Source organism: Labrus bergylta, chromosome 6, assembly GCF_963930695.1.
Source record: "Labrus bergylta chromosome 6, fLabBer1.1, whole genome shotgun sequence".
Lineage (NCBI taxonomy): Eukaryota > Metazoa > Chordata > Actinopteri > Labriformes > Labridae > Labrus > Labrus bergylta.
In genome coordinates, this window is record NC_089200.1 from 11,758,902 (window position 1) to 11,773,615 (window position 14,714).

General features: G+C 40.9%; 1 protein-coding gene across 2 annotated transcripts in view; it reads left to right on the forward strand.

The window, feature by feature from the left end:
- Window positions 1-14,714, forward strand: part of rabgap1l (RAB GTPase activating protein 1-like) — a 109,161-nt gene that overhangs the window by 78,938 nt on the left and 15,509 nt on the right. For both annotated transcript variants that reach the window (XM_020656132.3, XM_020656140.3), the window contains exons 18-19: window positions 2,067-2,108; window positions 7,576-7,704. In XM_020656132.3, the coding sequence (XP_020511788.1) occupies window positions 2,067-2,108; window positions 7,576-7,704 (171 nt within the window). The remainder of the gene's footprint in view (window positions 1-2,066; window positions 2,109-7,575; window positions 7,705-14,714) is intronic.

Sequence of the window (14,714 nt, forward strand, 5' to 3'; positions counted from 1 at the left end):
TAGAGTCTGCATAGGAGAGATCAGCTGGTGGAGCTGGTGTATTGATGTACGAACCCAAACACACATTTATATCTGTGAATATCTCTCAGGTTGGTACAGTCCACAGCAGAACAGATTCTTGTCTTGATTTGTAGCAGACACTTAAAGAAAATTGAATTACTCCTGTGTTAGTGTTTGTTTCTCTTCTACTTTGCTAATGTGGAACACAGCCCCACAAAAGTCACATTTATCAACAGAGCTGTCAATAGTTGCATTCTACAGTTGCATTCTAAACTTCTGTGACAAGTGAACACTTAGACAAAACTGGGCATGATAAGATCAAACTGATGGCAGAAACCATTTTTGGGAAACATTTTGGTTTTAAATTTTGACCAATGTCCCAACTGTTAACATGGAGAAGACATGCCTTATGACCTGTACTGCAGCCAGACAGTAGGGGGAGCTCTAGATGTTTTTTCTTCACTTTATACAGTCATTATTCTCAATCTGCTTGATTTGAAGCTGAGAATTTTTGCACTCATCAATGTTATCTTGAACCACTCCTCTTCAGGCCCAGCTGTCACCGTCTTAGTCATCCTCCTTTTCTGCATGTTGATCTCTTCTTCTCTTGCATGAATATCTCTTGCTCAGATAGACTTTGAGATGATCTTTCTTTCTCTCATACACACCTTTCATCCGGCCTCAGCACAGTGGCACCATCTTGAGGCTTACAGAGAAAGGTTTGTGAAGGCAGAGCTCCCCCCTCTCTTTTCTCTCTCTCTCTCTCTCTCTTTTTTTTAATAGATATTTTTAGCTCTGTGTTGCCATGTGAACTGGTTGTCACTGAGACCAAGTAGATGGGTGTTCCAAAGCAGAGCCGACATCAGCTTTACATTTTTCTCTCTTTCTATTTCAGAATCAGAAGCTTTTTATCTGTAAAACATGACGGGAAACATCTTGTCCATTTTATGTACAGAAATAAGTGAATACAAACAAAACTTCCTAACACAAAAATCTGCTCCATGCTATAATCAGGGATTTATATAGAAGCATCATACATCTGATAATTACAAAATAGGTAAAGAACACTTTCCGTCCCCCCCCCCCTTCCACTCATTCCACTTTCACTGTACCTCATGTTGTTCTCGATAGTAAAAGACATCTCCATTCAGTTTCATTTGTGCTGCAGTAACCTTTACATTTAGATTCATTTTAGTAATGATACATTTTGGGCGCTTCTGACCTTGTGGTTGGTGCGTGCGTGCACCCCATGTGCGAAGGCTGTGGTCCTCAGGGCGGGCGGCCTGGGTGAGGGTCTGGCCTGTGGCTCCTTTCTCGTATGGCGTTCCCCTTTCTGTCTCTTTCTCCCCAAGTTCTGACTCTATCCACTGTCCTGTCTCTAATTAAAGGCATGAAAGGCCCAAAATGCAACCTTTAAAAAACAATAGTAATGATAAACTTAAGCTTCCCTTTCTTAAAATGTGACTTTTATTTCATATTTTTTTCAATTGCTGTTTATACTAAGAAATAAACAATCGCTGTTAGAGAGGTAGACTTTACAGACTCAGCTTCTGATTCTCTTTTTTTGCCCTACAAGGGCACAGTTCTTCCCCTTTTGGGAACAAAGACAATTTTAATTTCAAAATACTATTATATATGTTTTTTAATTAATAAATATATATGAGATATTGTGATGGTTTACAATAAAACCACAGATATCATCTTACCTGGAAAAATATCAAGGTGTGGCTTTCATTTCATTTCATGTAGATATATTTGTAAACAACAACAATGCAAGATGAAAGTTCATTCTTTTCATGAAGTTAGAGTGAGATGCAGCAGAGACTGTGAAGATTCTACTGATCCATATCTGTTAGTTTACCTTTCCTTGGCATAAACATATTTCTGATGTTTAACTTGTATTATGTCCTTAGAAGTAATAGACGGTTTTATATATCATAAGCTGCCAGAATGTCAAGCTGTACCTAAAGCTTTAAATGTTTTTACATTTGCAAAGCCTTTTAGAAGATGATAGTTTGACCTCTGTTCATGTTTGTACTCACACAATTCTCCTCTCTCTTTTCCAGGGTCTCAACATTATCTTCAATGTAGCCCTGGCTCTGCTCAAGGTTAGCACAAACATCATTTATGAATTTGCCAACAGTTTTTATTTTCTCAACTTTAAAATCATTCCTCATGTCAAAATGTTTTATTTAAACCAACCCAAATTGGTTCAATCTTTATAAATGATTTCTCTCAGTAGAAAGGTAAGATGTAATCTTTACATGAAGATAGAAGAGATGGTCATTGCCGTCACATTTTAGAAGCAGTTTTTTCTTTTAAAGTAGTGAACTGAGAATTTCTGAAGAGTTGTTTAGTAGCATGAATGAAAAGAAGAGTTGTAGTGGGTGAAAAGTCTGACATGAGGAGTAGAGGTGTGACAGTTAATATGTTGGCATTTCTTGCCCTCTAGTGATCAAATCAGAAACTGCATCGGAATTGCCCTTGAAAATAAATCAGATTCATGTGTGCACTGTGAAGGCATATAACGTTTAGAATAATGTGCCTGCTCTTGTGTCCATTTACGTTTGTTACTGAGTTATGTTTTTGCAATATTTTATCTGTTGTTTTACGTGTTTTAGGCAGGATAGAAATTGTAATGATTTAGTTGAACTGCTGTGAGCTGAGATATCTATCATTTATAAACATACCCCCCCAAAGAAAAAAAATATGGTTTCAAACAAAGTTTCAATACAGATTCCCTGACAAGTCCCCCCCAAAAATAGCAATTTTATTTAGAAAATGTATTTATATTTAATAAACAGAAAGTTTAATCAAACATAAAGTCACACAAACTAAGGCGCAATACATAAGTCATAGATATTCCAACACATCTGAACTAGACTTTACAAACACTATTTTATGTTACATAGTTTTTATTTGTTTGACATCAGGTATTATCATATTATTTATTTAACTTTACATAAGGATCATTGTTTTGTATTAGTAAAAGAAAGAAGAAAACATTCAAATTTTAACCAAATAAACTTCATGAAATGCAACTTAAGTCTATATTTTAAGTCAAATGAATTTTAAGAAAGTATATACTTCTTTAACATCACCCAAACTAGCAATCTTACTGTGAGGGCAGAATCAGAGTGTGGGGTTCCAGTTTGACATGTAATCAGATCCTCTCAAGTCAGGACGCATCTGTGATTATCTGCAGTGACATGTCATATCACATGTTGGTGTCTGGTTGTGTAATGTGGACAATCATTGTGGACGTCAAGCTGCACATTGATGAACACTCAGTGATCAGGACAGGCTTATTTGCCTCATCATGTTTTCCATTACTTTGTGCTGAAAGGAAATGACAATTTTAGTTCAAATTCATTTCCAGCTATGAGCATCTCTTTTTGTGGCACTAAAAATGCAGGACAGTTCCCAGGTCTTATGGTTGAAGTTTGACTTCCAAGGGAATGGCATTTGTTGCTTAAAATGAACTCAAACTAGGAGGCACTATTAACAGAACTCACAAATATAACGATCAGTGTATTAAGCAAAACTCAAGTTGACGCTGCGCATTAAACCTGAACAGCAGGTCATACGCTGCAGACTTAGGAGCACATATGCGTCTGCGAAAAGCTGCCAGACTTTCTCAAAGTCAAGCACTGACATTTTAAAAAAAAAATATAGCCACTTACAGACATTAGTGTTTAGATTTGACTCTCTTAATATTAATAAAATTATTTGGTACAAGTGACCCCGTCTGCAGGATCTTATAAACAAGCTTCTGTGACGGCACTCTGACCAGTTTCTCAATAAAGGGGCCGAGCTGACCGGCGTCTCTTGTGGCTAATACGCTAATTTCTGTGCAAATACCCCATACAACTGCACTTCAAAATACATCTAAGAAACATATTTTTGATTAATCCAATTTTTTTTATGGTTATCAAGCAAGTGGAAGACCTGATTAAACATTATATTTTTTGCACAGAGAAAAAAAGACAAATGAAACAAAGGCTGATTTAAAAGTGGTAAAGCCAATCCTAATTTGCATATTGACTGATATTAATGATAATATAAAATTAATATATATATATATATATATATATATATATATATATATTAATGCAGATTCACTCAGGCCTTCTCTCTAAATAACTCATGACTCTTTAGTTTCAGGGAGAGAAAGATGTGGTGCATGCAATGGTCAGGAACGGAGAACAAAATGAGGTGAGAGGAGGGAAGAAGGGGCTTCCACAGACCGCCTCTCATTGGCGGGGCATGACGGCATTGTCCCCCGAGGCCCCTCCTCCCTCCTACACCCATTCTGCTCTCTCTCCTCCGCTCTCATCACCCCTCCCTCCATCTGTGTTCATCTCCCTCCCTCTCCTGTTTAGCAGCCCCCATCCACATCACAACAGGAGCATATGCTATAGCATTAGCAATCTGGACTTGGAGGATAAAAGCTCTTCTTTTTTTTTTCTTCTTCAATCTCTACCTCCCATGGATGCAAGCTTACATCTGCCTCTCTCCCTCGGTTCCATGTTTTCTCTTGTCTCTGCTTTCCACTCCTCTACCTCCGCCTTTTCCTCTTCTCTGTTGGCTCTCCAACTCGCTACCTCTTTCCACCACCACCACCCAGACCTCTGCAATGGAGCCGCCCCTGCAAGCCACTAGCTGTTAGCTGTTAGCATCACAAAGAGAAAACAGAGGAGTACAGAGGCAAGGAAAACACAGAGAGTGAGGGAAGAGAGAGACAGTTGGAGAGAAGCACTCTGCGGTACCTTTACTCTGCCTCACCCGGCTTCTGGCAAGGAGCATCACTCCTGAAGGAACAACAATACACACACTCGTGCAAACACACATCCATTTAAGCTTTGTTGTTGAGAGGCAGAAGTGACTTTCCATCTGAAGGAGATGGCTTCCCATCTAAAGGATCTACTGACCGCTACAGACCGGATGTCTGGCTGCTGCTAATGGAAATCTGCCGGAGGGAGAGATACTTGAGTCCATGCTGGAGCTGTTGACCTGACTCTGCTTTTACTGCTCTTTGTTGGATCTGGTTAGACTTCAAATCAAAGGGTTACATCACTGACGAGGACGAGCAACGAGACGATATCGTGATACACTTTTTTTCTGTTTTACTACATGCTTCCAAACTCGCCTTGTTTTCTATGCATCACTGACTGGCTTAAATCTGAGTCAACGGGTTCAGCATCCACTCAGCCATAAACCAACAGGAATGCATCATCATCTCCTGGAGGCTGAAAAGGGCCAATGCTAACAGACCACATCTCTTCTGCTTCTGCTCAGGCTTAGACCAGGGCTCTTCAGATGAAAGGAATCATACTGTTATTTCAGGCAATTTTACATTTCAAAGAAAACTAAAAGCCCTGTCAGCTTCATATCAGACTCCGCCTCCCGTTTGGAAATAGGAATACAAAACACATCGACTGCTTTGATGTGACGTCTTGCGCTCAAAGCCTCAAGCATTAAGGCCACTCAATTTTGTGGACCGAAGCGGTTTCTGCATCCGTCTTTGAAGTCTAACTGTGAAGGAAAATATTTAAAAAGACGGAGTACTGAGGCCCACGTGTTTAGAAGCTGTGTTGCTAAGCGACGGTATACTGGATTGGGATTGGTGGAGGAGTTTGGCATGGAAAGATGAGAGTGGGCAGTGTGACTGGATTTCAAAGTGAGTCTGGCAGGTAGCTGGAAGACTCGGCATAATGACTCAAGCAGCGTCAATACGTCATTTTCTGACTTTTATTTTGACGAACACTGTTGACATTTCCAGGCTCTGACAGTGGTACAAGCTTAGGGACGTCTTGTCCACTTGTCCAGATTCTGTGCTGCTTAGATGAGCTGGAGCAACCTCAGCGTTACATGCCTTGGATGCCTAGTCTTGTCTCTGCTGAGTTCCTGTAAAGCTTTGGATGTCATCGCTTCTTTCCTATCTAGCGACTTGAAAATCCGACTACTGTGACTCTGCTTGGAGTGCTGCTCTCTGCTTCTTTTCCCTGAAGATTTGTCAAATTTTACATTCAGAATCAGACGAAGGAAATCTTGACTCGCCCGAGTTAAACACCTACCACCCCTTTCTCCTCCAACTCCCAAGAAGCCAACTAGTACGTTAGGACGACACCCTGGAGTCATCTGCCACCCTGGCCCCTGAGCGGGACCGCTCCTCTCCCTCACCCTGCCCCACCCCTCCACCAACTCCTCCATCCTCCCCTCCTCCCTCTCCTCCCCCTGTACCTGCCCTGACGCAGCACCTGCCCCTTCCATCAGTATCGGTGCGCAGGGCAGTGGAGGATGGAGATGGGACAGTGGAGGAGAGGGCCCACGGCAGTGAGGCATCAGCAGACTCTTTCTGCAGGGTCATGGGTCTCCTCGGGATGGGTCACCGGCTGTTCGTCCCTAAGCTGCTGGCGGTGAGAGAGGGGGGAATATGAAACAGATGCTGAACGAAAGAAAAAGAGCATGCAGGGATCATCAGGTTTAGAGTTAAAGAGGAGAGGTTGTTAGTTTGACTTGTGTTAATAATGACAAGAGCTACGGATTAGGACAGAAAGTGAAAAGCAGGAAAGCTCTGTGGTTCTCTGTGGCCTCCTCACTGAAGATTCTATAAAGCAGACGTCTGAAAGAGATACTCGTCCCCACTACTTCTTTTTCATGCTGCCAATATTTTAGATTTCTTCATCTTTATTTCATGTGGATTTATTATAATTAGGAGTGTGTCTCAAACATGGTATGGAACATGTTGATTAGTTTTGCATGTGTGTGCATTTAGTAACATCTCCTGGAAAGATCCTTGTGACAATTCATTTAAATACCACAAGATGGTGTCATAGGTTTGTGTGTTTGTAGGGGGTTGATTTCGAAAGCATCCTTCTTCTAACCTGTAGTTCAATAAAGTTTAAGTTGCTTTGTCCAAATTCCTCAACAGAGAAGCTCAGGGTTTTGTGTATCTGACTTTTATTTCCTCGACACAAGGGATTTCTTCCTTTAAAACTAAAGCTACAATCACAGCTGTCTCCTTTAACCTGTGTGCTCCAACTATCGTACAAGACAGTTACATATGAATCTGCTGGATGTATCTTGTCTCGCAAAATGAGAATGAACAGGCAGGAAAACGTTTTACCAAAGATAAGAGCAGATAAAAGAATGGGATGTGATTTAATACAATCAGGAATGTGAGCTTCATTGTCCGATTATGCATGTGTAAGGTGACTCTGCTGAGGGAACAAATGATATCATGATATCTGCTGCTGACCACATACTCTGGACAAACAGCTGCAGACACAGCTTCAAACTCAAAATAACACAAAATGATTCAACTCTTTTATAAACTTATTTAAGAACAGAAGCTGTAGCCTGAATCTGATTTCTGTAAAGATTCTTATTGTCAATAAGTTCATAACAGCCAAGGGTTGGCTTGGTCCAACCGATTATAATGTCCTCACTAAAAATGAAAATCAAGCTGTTTGAGGTTACTATTTGATTCTGAATCTTAATGACCGTCTCTTGTCTATCTGTCTCCACCACCACCACCTCCCTATCCTCCCACTTCCTCATGTCTCGCTCCAGACGTCTAAAGAGGACCTCTTACAGGCGGACTTCGAAGGGGCTCTTAAGTTCTTCAGAGTCCAGCTCCCAAAACGCTACAGAGCTGCAGAAAACGCCCGCAGGCTTATGGATCAGGCCTGCAACATCAAGGTAAAGACTGCTACAAACAAACATGAGAATTTGGTAGCCCCCTTAGTCCTTTACCTGTTTCTAAATGTTTTACACAAATGGTTCCCGGAGAACTGTGAGAATGTGTTTGGCTCCAAGCAACACATTAAGGAATTCCTATCTTTTTAATTCCCCACTGAGTCACAAGCACCTTTAACCATAGGGGTCGAAAGTCGAGGGGTCTGCAGAGTGACAGGTTAGTCCCTGTTGGGATTGAATGAATTCATGACCTTATTGCAATATGAGCTACTCTCAACATGGTGACATCCCTGATTTCTTCACAGTACATTTGGACTCCAATAAACAGACACATTTTTTCACTCCAACTTTATCCAGACTCTTTCCTGCCAGCCCCTTGTACATTTTCCCCCTAACATCGGGGTGAACTCATGTGAGAACACAGCAGGAAATATTCAGGATAATTCACTTCATGCGAGAAGGACAGGGTGGTGACGTGGAGTATTTAGCAGCTACAGAGCTCAGTGTTTCCCTCTGGAGTTGGTAAAGATCTCAGTTCAGAAAAACTGTTTGCTGAAAAGTTAACCATATCGACTTTAAGAGTGGTAAGCTGTGAATGAGTATGCAACTTTTGTTCCAACTGCCTTGAAAGGGTAAGAAGTGAGTCAGTGCTAGTTTGACATATTGTTTCCATCTCTGCTGTTATATTGGTGCTCTTTCATTTCTCTGTTGAGTCTTTATTGTATGTTTCTTTGTCATTCGCCGATAAAAGACGGCTTTCATGAAGACTAGTTTTCTAGAAGTTGTTAGGTTTTGTGTGTATACTAAAATTCCCTTTTATGCATATGCACACACACACACATACTATACGCACACACAAACACGTTATCATCCTCCTATTGACCTTAATAAGACTGCTGGCATTTAGGGAATTTGCTGAGGTCACCAGAGTCGGAAAGCAGCAAACAGTGCAGATGAAAGTGTGTGTGTGTGTGTGTGTGTGTGTGTGTGTGTGTGTGTGTGTGTGTGTGTGTGTGTGTGTGTGTGTGTGTGTGTGTGTGTGTGTGTGTGTGTGTGTGTGTGTGTGTGTGTGTGTGTGTGTGTGTGTGTGTGTGTGTGTGTGTGTGTGTGGAGTTTGTTGTGATAGAGGAAGGAAAGAGTTGAGAGAAAGATGGAACAGATAATCATCCTTCCTCTCCACCCTTCTCTCTTTTTCTTGCTGTAAACTCTTTACCTGTTTTTCCGTATTTGCATACAGTTAATATTTCACATTTTAGACATTTTCAGATTTTCTTATCCAAACAAAACTTTCGCTGAGTAAACACTTTGTAATGTGGTGTTGTGTTCAAGGACATGTTGGCAGGGCACATGACTTTCAGTGCCTCCATTCCCTCCTGTTTTGAGTGTGTTTCTGTGTTCCTCTGCACACAGGATATCCTGCACTGTGAAACACTCTTTATCTCTGGTAGTTTGGTCGGCTTTTTTGCACAATTCTGCCGACTTACACTCTGCAGCGTCAGGCCTTGTGCTGAGGAGAATGCACTAACACACTCAACATGTACATGCTCACATTGTAGGAATAAACACGAACACTGCTTTTCACAGACTCTACACGTCTCTATAACTGGACTGAGAGTTGGAACACCATCAAGTTATCCCCTTCTTGTGTGTTAAGATAGTTTTATTTCGATAGCAGATACATATTGCTTCAAAATGGAGCCGCCCTGCAAGCCGCTAACTGTTAGCATCACAAAGAGAAAACAGAGGAACAGGAGAGAGAAACAGGAGTACAGAGGCAAGTCTTCAACTGGATTGTAATCTGATAACTCTGAGGCCGTATGTTATGATCTACTTCATTTTCAAACTCTCAATTCACAGAAACGATACTGTTATTTATATGCATTGATGTTAGTTGGGAGCGCTGATAGCCTGGCGGTTGTGTCGCAGGCCCCATGTTAGAGGCTGTAGTCCTCCATGAGTGGCTGTGGGTTCGAATACGTCCTCGGCCCGTTGCTGCATGTCATCCCCCACTCTCTCCTTCCAACATTTCCTGTCTCTCTTCAGCTGTCCTATCCACTAAAGGCAAAAAGGCCCAAAAGTAAAAGTAAGCTAAATCTATCAAAATGTAAAACATCTGTGTTTTTCTACCACTGTGATCTAATTATTTAAGCTTACTATTAACAGAATGGTTCTCGTTATTGGCTGATCTAAAGTCAAGATATGGGACGTCGGACTCAGTATCAACAAGTAAAAAAAAGGGTATCAGAAAACCTCTTGATTCCTCTTTCTCTGTTTGAAAACATCTCCAATTGTTGCCTTACTCCACTCATTTATTCTGTCTATTTCCTTTATTTGCCACGTGTCTCTATAGGCAAATGTAAAATACAGGATTGTGGACAATATAATTCATACACACTCACCAGAGGTAACTCTCCAAATAATTTGCCATTAAACACACTTGTCATTATGCTGGATGAAGCGATACTATAGTCAGGCGGGAGTTAGTTGGTCTGATAGTATCAGGACGGAGCCAAACATTGTATATCTCTGCTCATCGCTTGATCCTCCCATCTCGCTGATCTTTCACTCCTTTGCTGTTGCTGAGTTTTCATTTGAGGCTCATTTACACTTACTGTCAGTGTTGTATTCGTTGAGTGTTAATGGTAACACACATGTTGTCAAACATGATGGAAAGTGGCTTCTCCTGGACGTTCTTGGACTCTTGCTTACAAATGCAAGAGATGTCAGACTTTTTTGGATGAACTGACTGAGCAAATCGTTGACTTAAATCTTAAACTCAAATACAAAACACAGTCTAATAACCAGAGTTAACACTCTCACACAGGCGTTTGTCTGAGCTCCTTGTCTTCTGTTCAAAAGAATCGTTTTTCTACTGTCAGGTTTTCACACCGAACTCTCTTTTCATTTTTAAAATAGAATATTCCCAGTGGATAGAAGTAATATGGAGCAAGTCAGTCAGAGGGAGAGAGAGAAAAACAAGACTTCAGAGTGAAGAGAAGGAGTAACAGAAAAAAGTACTGTTCTTTTTTTTCACTTCTCACTTTTTGTCACCGACCCTTTGACTCGAGGTTTGGACAATATTTAGTATTTATGAGATATTAATGCCATAAAAAAACACATTGCATTGGTAAAAAATAGCTAATTTTGTTCTCTTTAACAAACATCTCACACTTGGCTACTGTAGCAGCCCCCCACTTTTAATGTTTATTGCCACATGATAACTTACCTGAAACATTGCCAATATTGCACTTCAGAGGCAGTTACGGGTACTATTAGTGTTGGAATAACCCTAGTTTATTTTGTTCGTATTTCAATCTAAATATCCAAAGGTATTAAACTTTCAGTGATATAAAAAAGAGAAAAGCAGCAAACCTTCATGTTTCATAAACTCATTCCTGCCCCCTCTTGGTATTTTCGGTTGAGAAATGCCTTTAACACTGAATATATAATCAGCTAAATAATTGTTTTACTAATTGTATCCCCACCTCCACCACTTTACTTAAAGCTCCTCCAAAGCACACACACACACACACACACACACACACTGTTTCCATAGAGTGACTTTTCTGGACGGGGACACTTTCCAGGCCATGTGGTGTCTTAAGGCTTTTAATAGTGATCCAAAGCACACTTTTTAGACAAAGTCAAATATCATGAATGTATTGTGGGGTTAACAGTTGAAGCTGATTCTGATCATTTAGCTGAACGGACACTTTCTGTCCCTTCAGCTTTGATTAAGGTGGTCAGTAAACACTACTGGTCTTGGAGGAGCTTCAGAAGACCTGCAATGTCATCAGAGAGAAAGTGAAAACCAGCCTGTTTTAGCCACTTTATTTTCTCTTAACCCCCCCTTTTTACATATTTCTCTCCGCCAACGTCTAAATCGGATCAGCAGAACAGCATAAGCTGCTTAAAACATCGAAAGAATTCACTGGCACCTTGGCTTGATGAACACAACGGGCAGTAGTGTGGCTTAGCCTTTTTCTGGGGATTATGGGAAGAATTTGAATTTCTCTGCCTTCTTAAACACCCGCTGGACCGCAGCTGGAGTGATGACTTTTCAGGAGAGAAATGTTGTATATTCATTGGCTGCTCAAGGCTTGACTGATTTTCTAGCAAATCCTTCCAACAGGAAAGCTCAAAAAGAGAGAAATGAGACATGAGTGTAGAAAGAGGCTGTGCACAGAATAGTTTATTGGCATGAAAGATTTATGGCCAGATCCACAGTTTGAGTGCGCAAAACCTGTGCAGGTGAGAGAAAAAGAGAGCGTGGAATCTACAAAGCACGTGCAAAGGGTGAAATGCCCGCAAACTGCACTGCAAGAAGACAGCGTCCTGGGTGCCCCCGTCTCACTTGTATCTATGTAAATTAGGGAATATTAAAAAAAATCAGCGCAAAATTGTTCACGTTTTTTTTTTTAAGTTGGTTGAATGTGAAGTTGAAGTTTAGTGAAAACAAAACATTAGATTTTGTCACGTTCCTTCTTCCTTTTTGTTGAACATGAAAAACATCTTTAGTCAGCAGTTATTTCTATATTATTTATGAACGTGTTGTTTTATTAATATGTGACTTACATTATTTATATTAAGTTTATTCAATTATTCATTGTAGCTCACTTGTTATTTTGATTACTTGCTCAGTCTTTGCATTCACTTACAATTCTCCATCAAACACGTTATTTTAGGTTTCTCTCTGCTACCATTTTCTTTATGATATAACTGTAACTATCTAAGGCCGAGACATTTTCATGTAAAGATCTGACATACAGATTATGTTAACATTGCTATATTGGCCACAGCCATTTTAATATCTCCTGTAATTTGCCAAATGTTCTCAAGTAAAGACAAAGATGAAAATCTGCATTTACTTTTTTTTTTTAAATCTGATTTGGAGAGTCAAAACTGGAGGCAGACGTTTTGAACATTTTGAGATAATTCCTCTGCCTCACCAAAAACTTCTCTCTCTGTTTTGTGAGTGAGAATTTTACAATTCAACTTCATGATAGAACCAGAAAGAGAAACATCAAAAGACAGCGACAGCAATGTGAACCCATAGATGTTTGTATGTTTTCCAAACTCAAGAGGAAAAAGGAGGGGTCTGTTGCCATGACAATAGCGAGGTTGTCAGGTAGTTTAAGCTGAGGGGTCCTTGGTGAGTTTGTTGTAGTATCAGGCATCATCCAGGACAGCCTTTCACTTCTTACATTTTACTGTTGAAACAACTATGATGAAAAGTCACTGTGGCTGATCTGACAACTTCCTGCGTATTTCTCTTAACCTCAAGCACACACACACACACACACACACACACACACACACACACACACACACACACACACACACACACACACACACACTCAAGCACAAAGTGAAGATGTGTATACAAGCTTTTATCTTTATTTTTACCGCAGCAGGAAACAGAAAAAAGCAACTTAGAGAAAAGAGGGGGAGGGAGAGAGAGGCACAAATGAGACGGGCGATCAGACAGAGAGAAAGGAGGAGGAACTTACTCGGTGGAGGGGAAGAAAACGCAAACTCATCCTCCTTTGTTGCACACTTCTTGCGTTACAGAGAGGGAGAGAGAAGGAGAAACAAACAGGTGTGTTGTACTGCCTACCCTCTCCCCTCCTCTCTCCCCCTCCTCCTCCTCCTCCCCCCACTGCCCCTCCTCCTCCTCTCAGTGGGCGGGGCTCAGCTCCTGAGGGACTCTTCAAAGCAGCCAGTCACCTCCTCCCACACTCAGAGAGAAACAAAACCTGTCAGCTGCACTCTTCTCTGGTTCCTTCTTCATCTTCTTCATCATCTCTTCCTCCTTGCTGTCGTGGGGGGCACGAGGAGTCAGGATGATGCAGGAGGTGTCCATCATGGTGGCGTACGACGCTCATGTAGTCGACCGACCGGGTGAGGAGGACACCCTGACTCGCTTGGTCGCCCACTCTAGACCCCTCAGAGCTCTCAGACCGGTGGTAGGTCTGTTCTCGTGTCAGTTTGTTCCTTTTTTGCCTTTGACTACTTTGCTTTCTTTTTCTTTCTTTTCTTTCTTTTCTTGGTATGTTCCTTCTGAAATTTGATGGAGGTTATTACTATTTATCCTGTTACATTGAGTGTTTCTCTTGCATATTAGATTGCGTTCAATTCACCTGCTTCTTTATTGTACTTAATTTCATCTGATGTTGATGGTTCTTCATCTATTCTCTCCTTTCCATTCGGCATTTTATTTGAATGTGTCAGAAACTTGACTATACAATATTGATGTTGCAGTAATGTCTCCTTCCATGAGGTAGTTGACATAGACTCATGTGTGAATGTGTAGGTGTGTGCTGTATTCTTTCTGAGAGTTTCTCATGTTTGTGGTTTCGTCAGACACAGAATATGTTTGCGGCTGTCAGTTTGTTTCAATTAGTCGTATACATTTGGGATCATTGGGGACCTTGTGCATGTAGTTGTAGTTGTGTGTTTCCCACACATGGTTAATTTAATTCATTGACCTTGTTTTCCCTGTGATGTCCACTTGGTTTGCCCTTATTTCAATATTCAAACTCTCCGACTGCAACTTTATGTAAGAGCAGCTCCCCCTTTGACACATGCGCACACACACACACACACACACACACACACACACACACACACACTCACACACTCACACACTCACACACTCACACACTCGCTGATAGCATATTACCCAGTATGACACTTCAGCGTGTGATCTCATCTTGGACATTTGGGACTAATTCCATTTTCTATTGCAGGAATTCAGGTCAGGGATCTAAAAGTGGTCCTGGTACCATTTCCAGCGACATTAAGAAACTTTAATCTCCTTAAATGAATCACAGTCTTAAACTGTTCTCTAATATTAACACTTGAAGTTAAAAAGAGACGAGTAGGAGGATGCATCAGCTGGTTTTAGCCCTTAAACTGCGTTGTGTATAAGCGTTGTTTGTTTCTTTGAAACCATGAGCTGTTTGAAATGACTTTGAGCAAGATGCTGAGCCATGCTCATAAACACTCGTTGT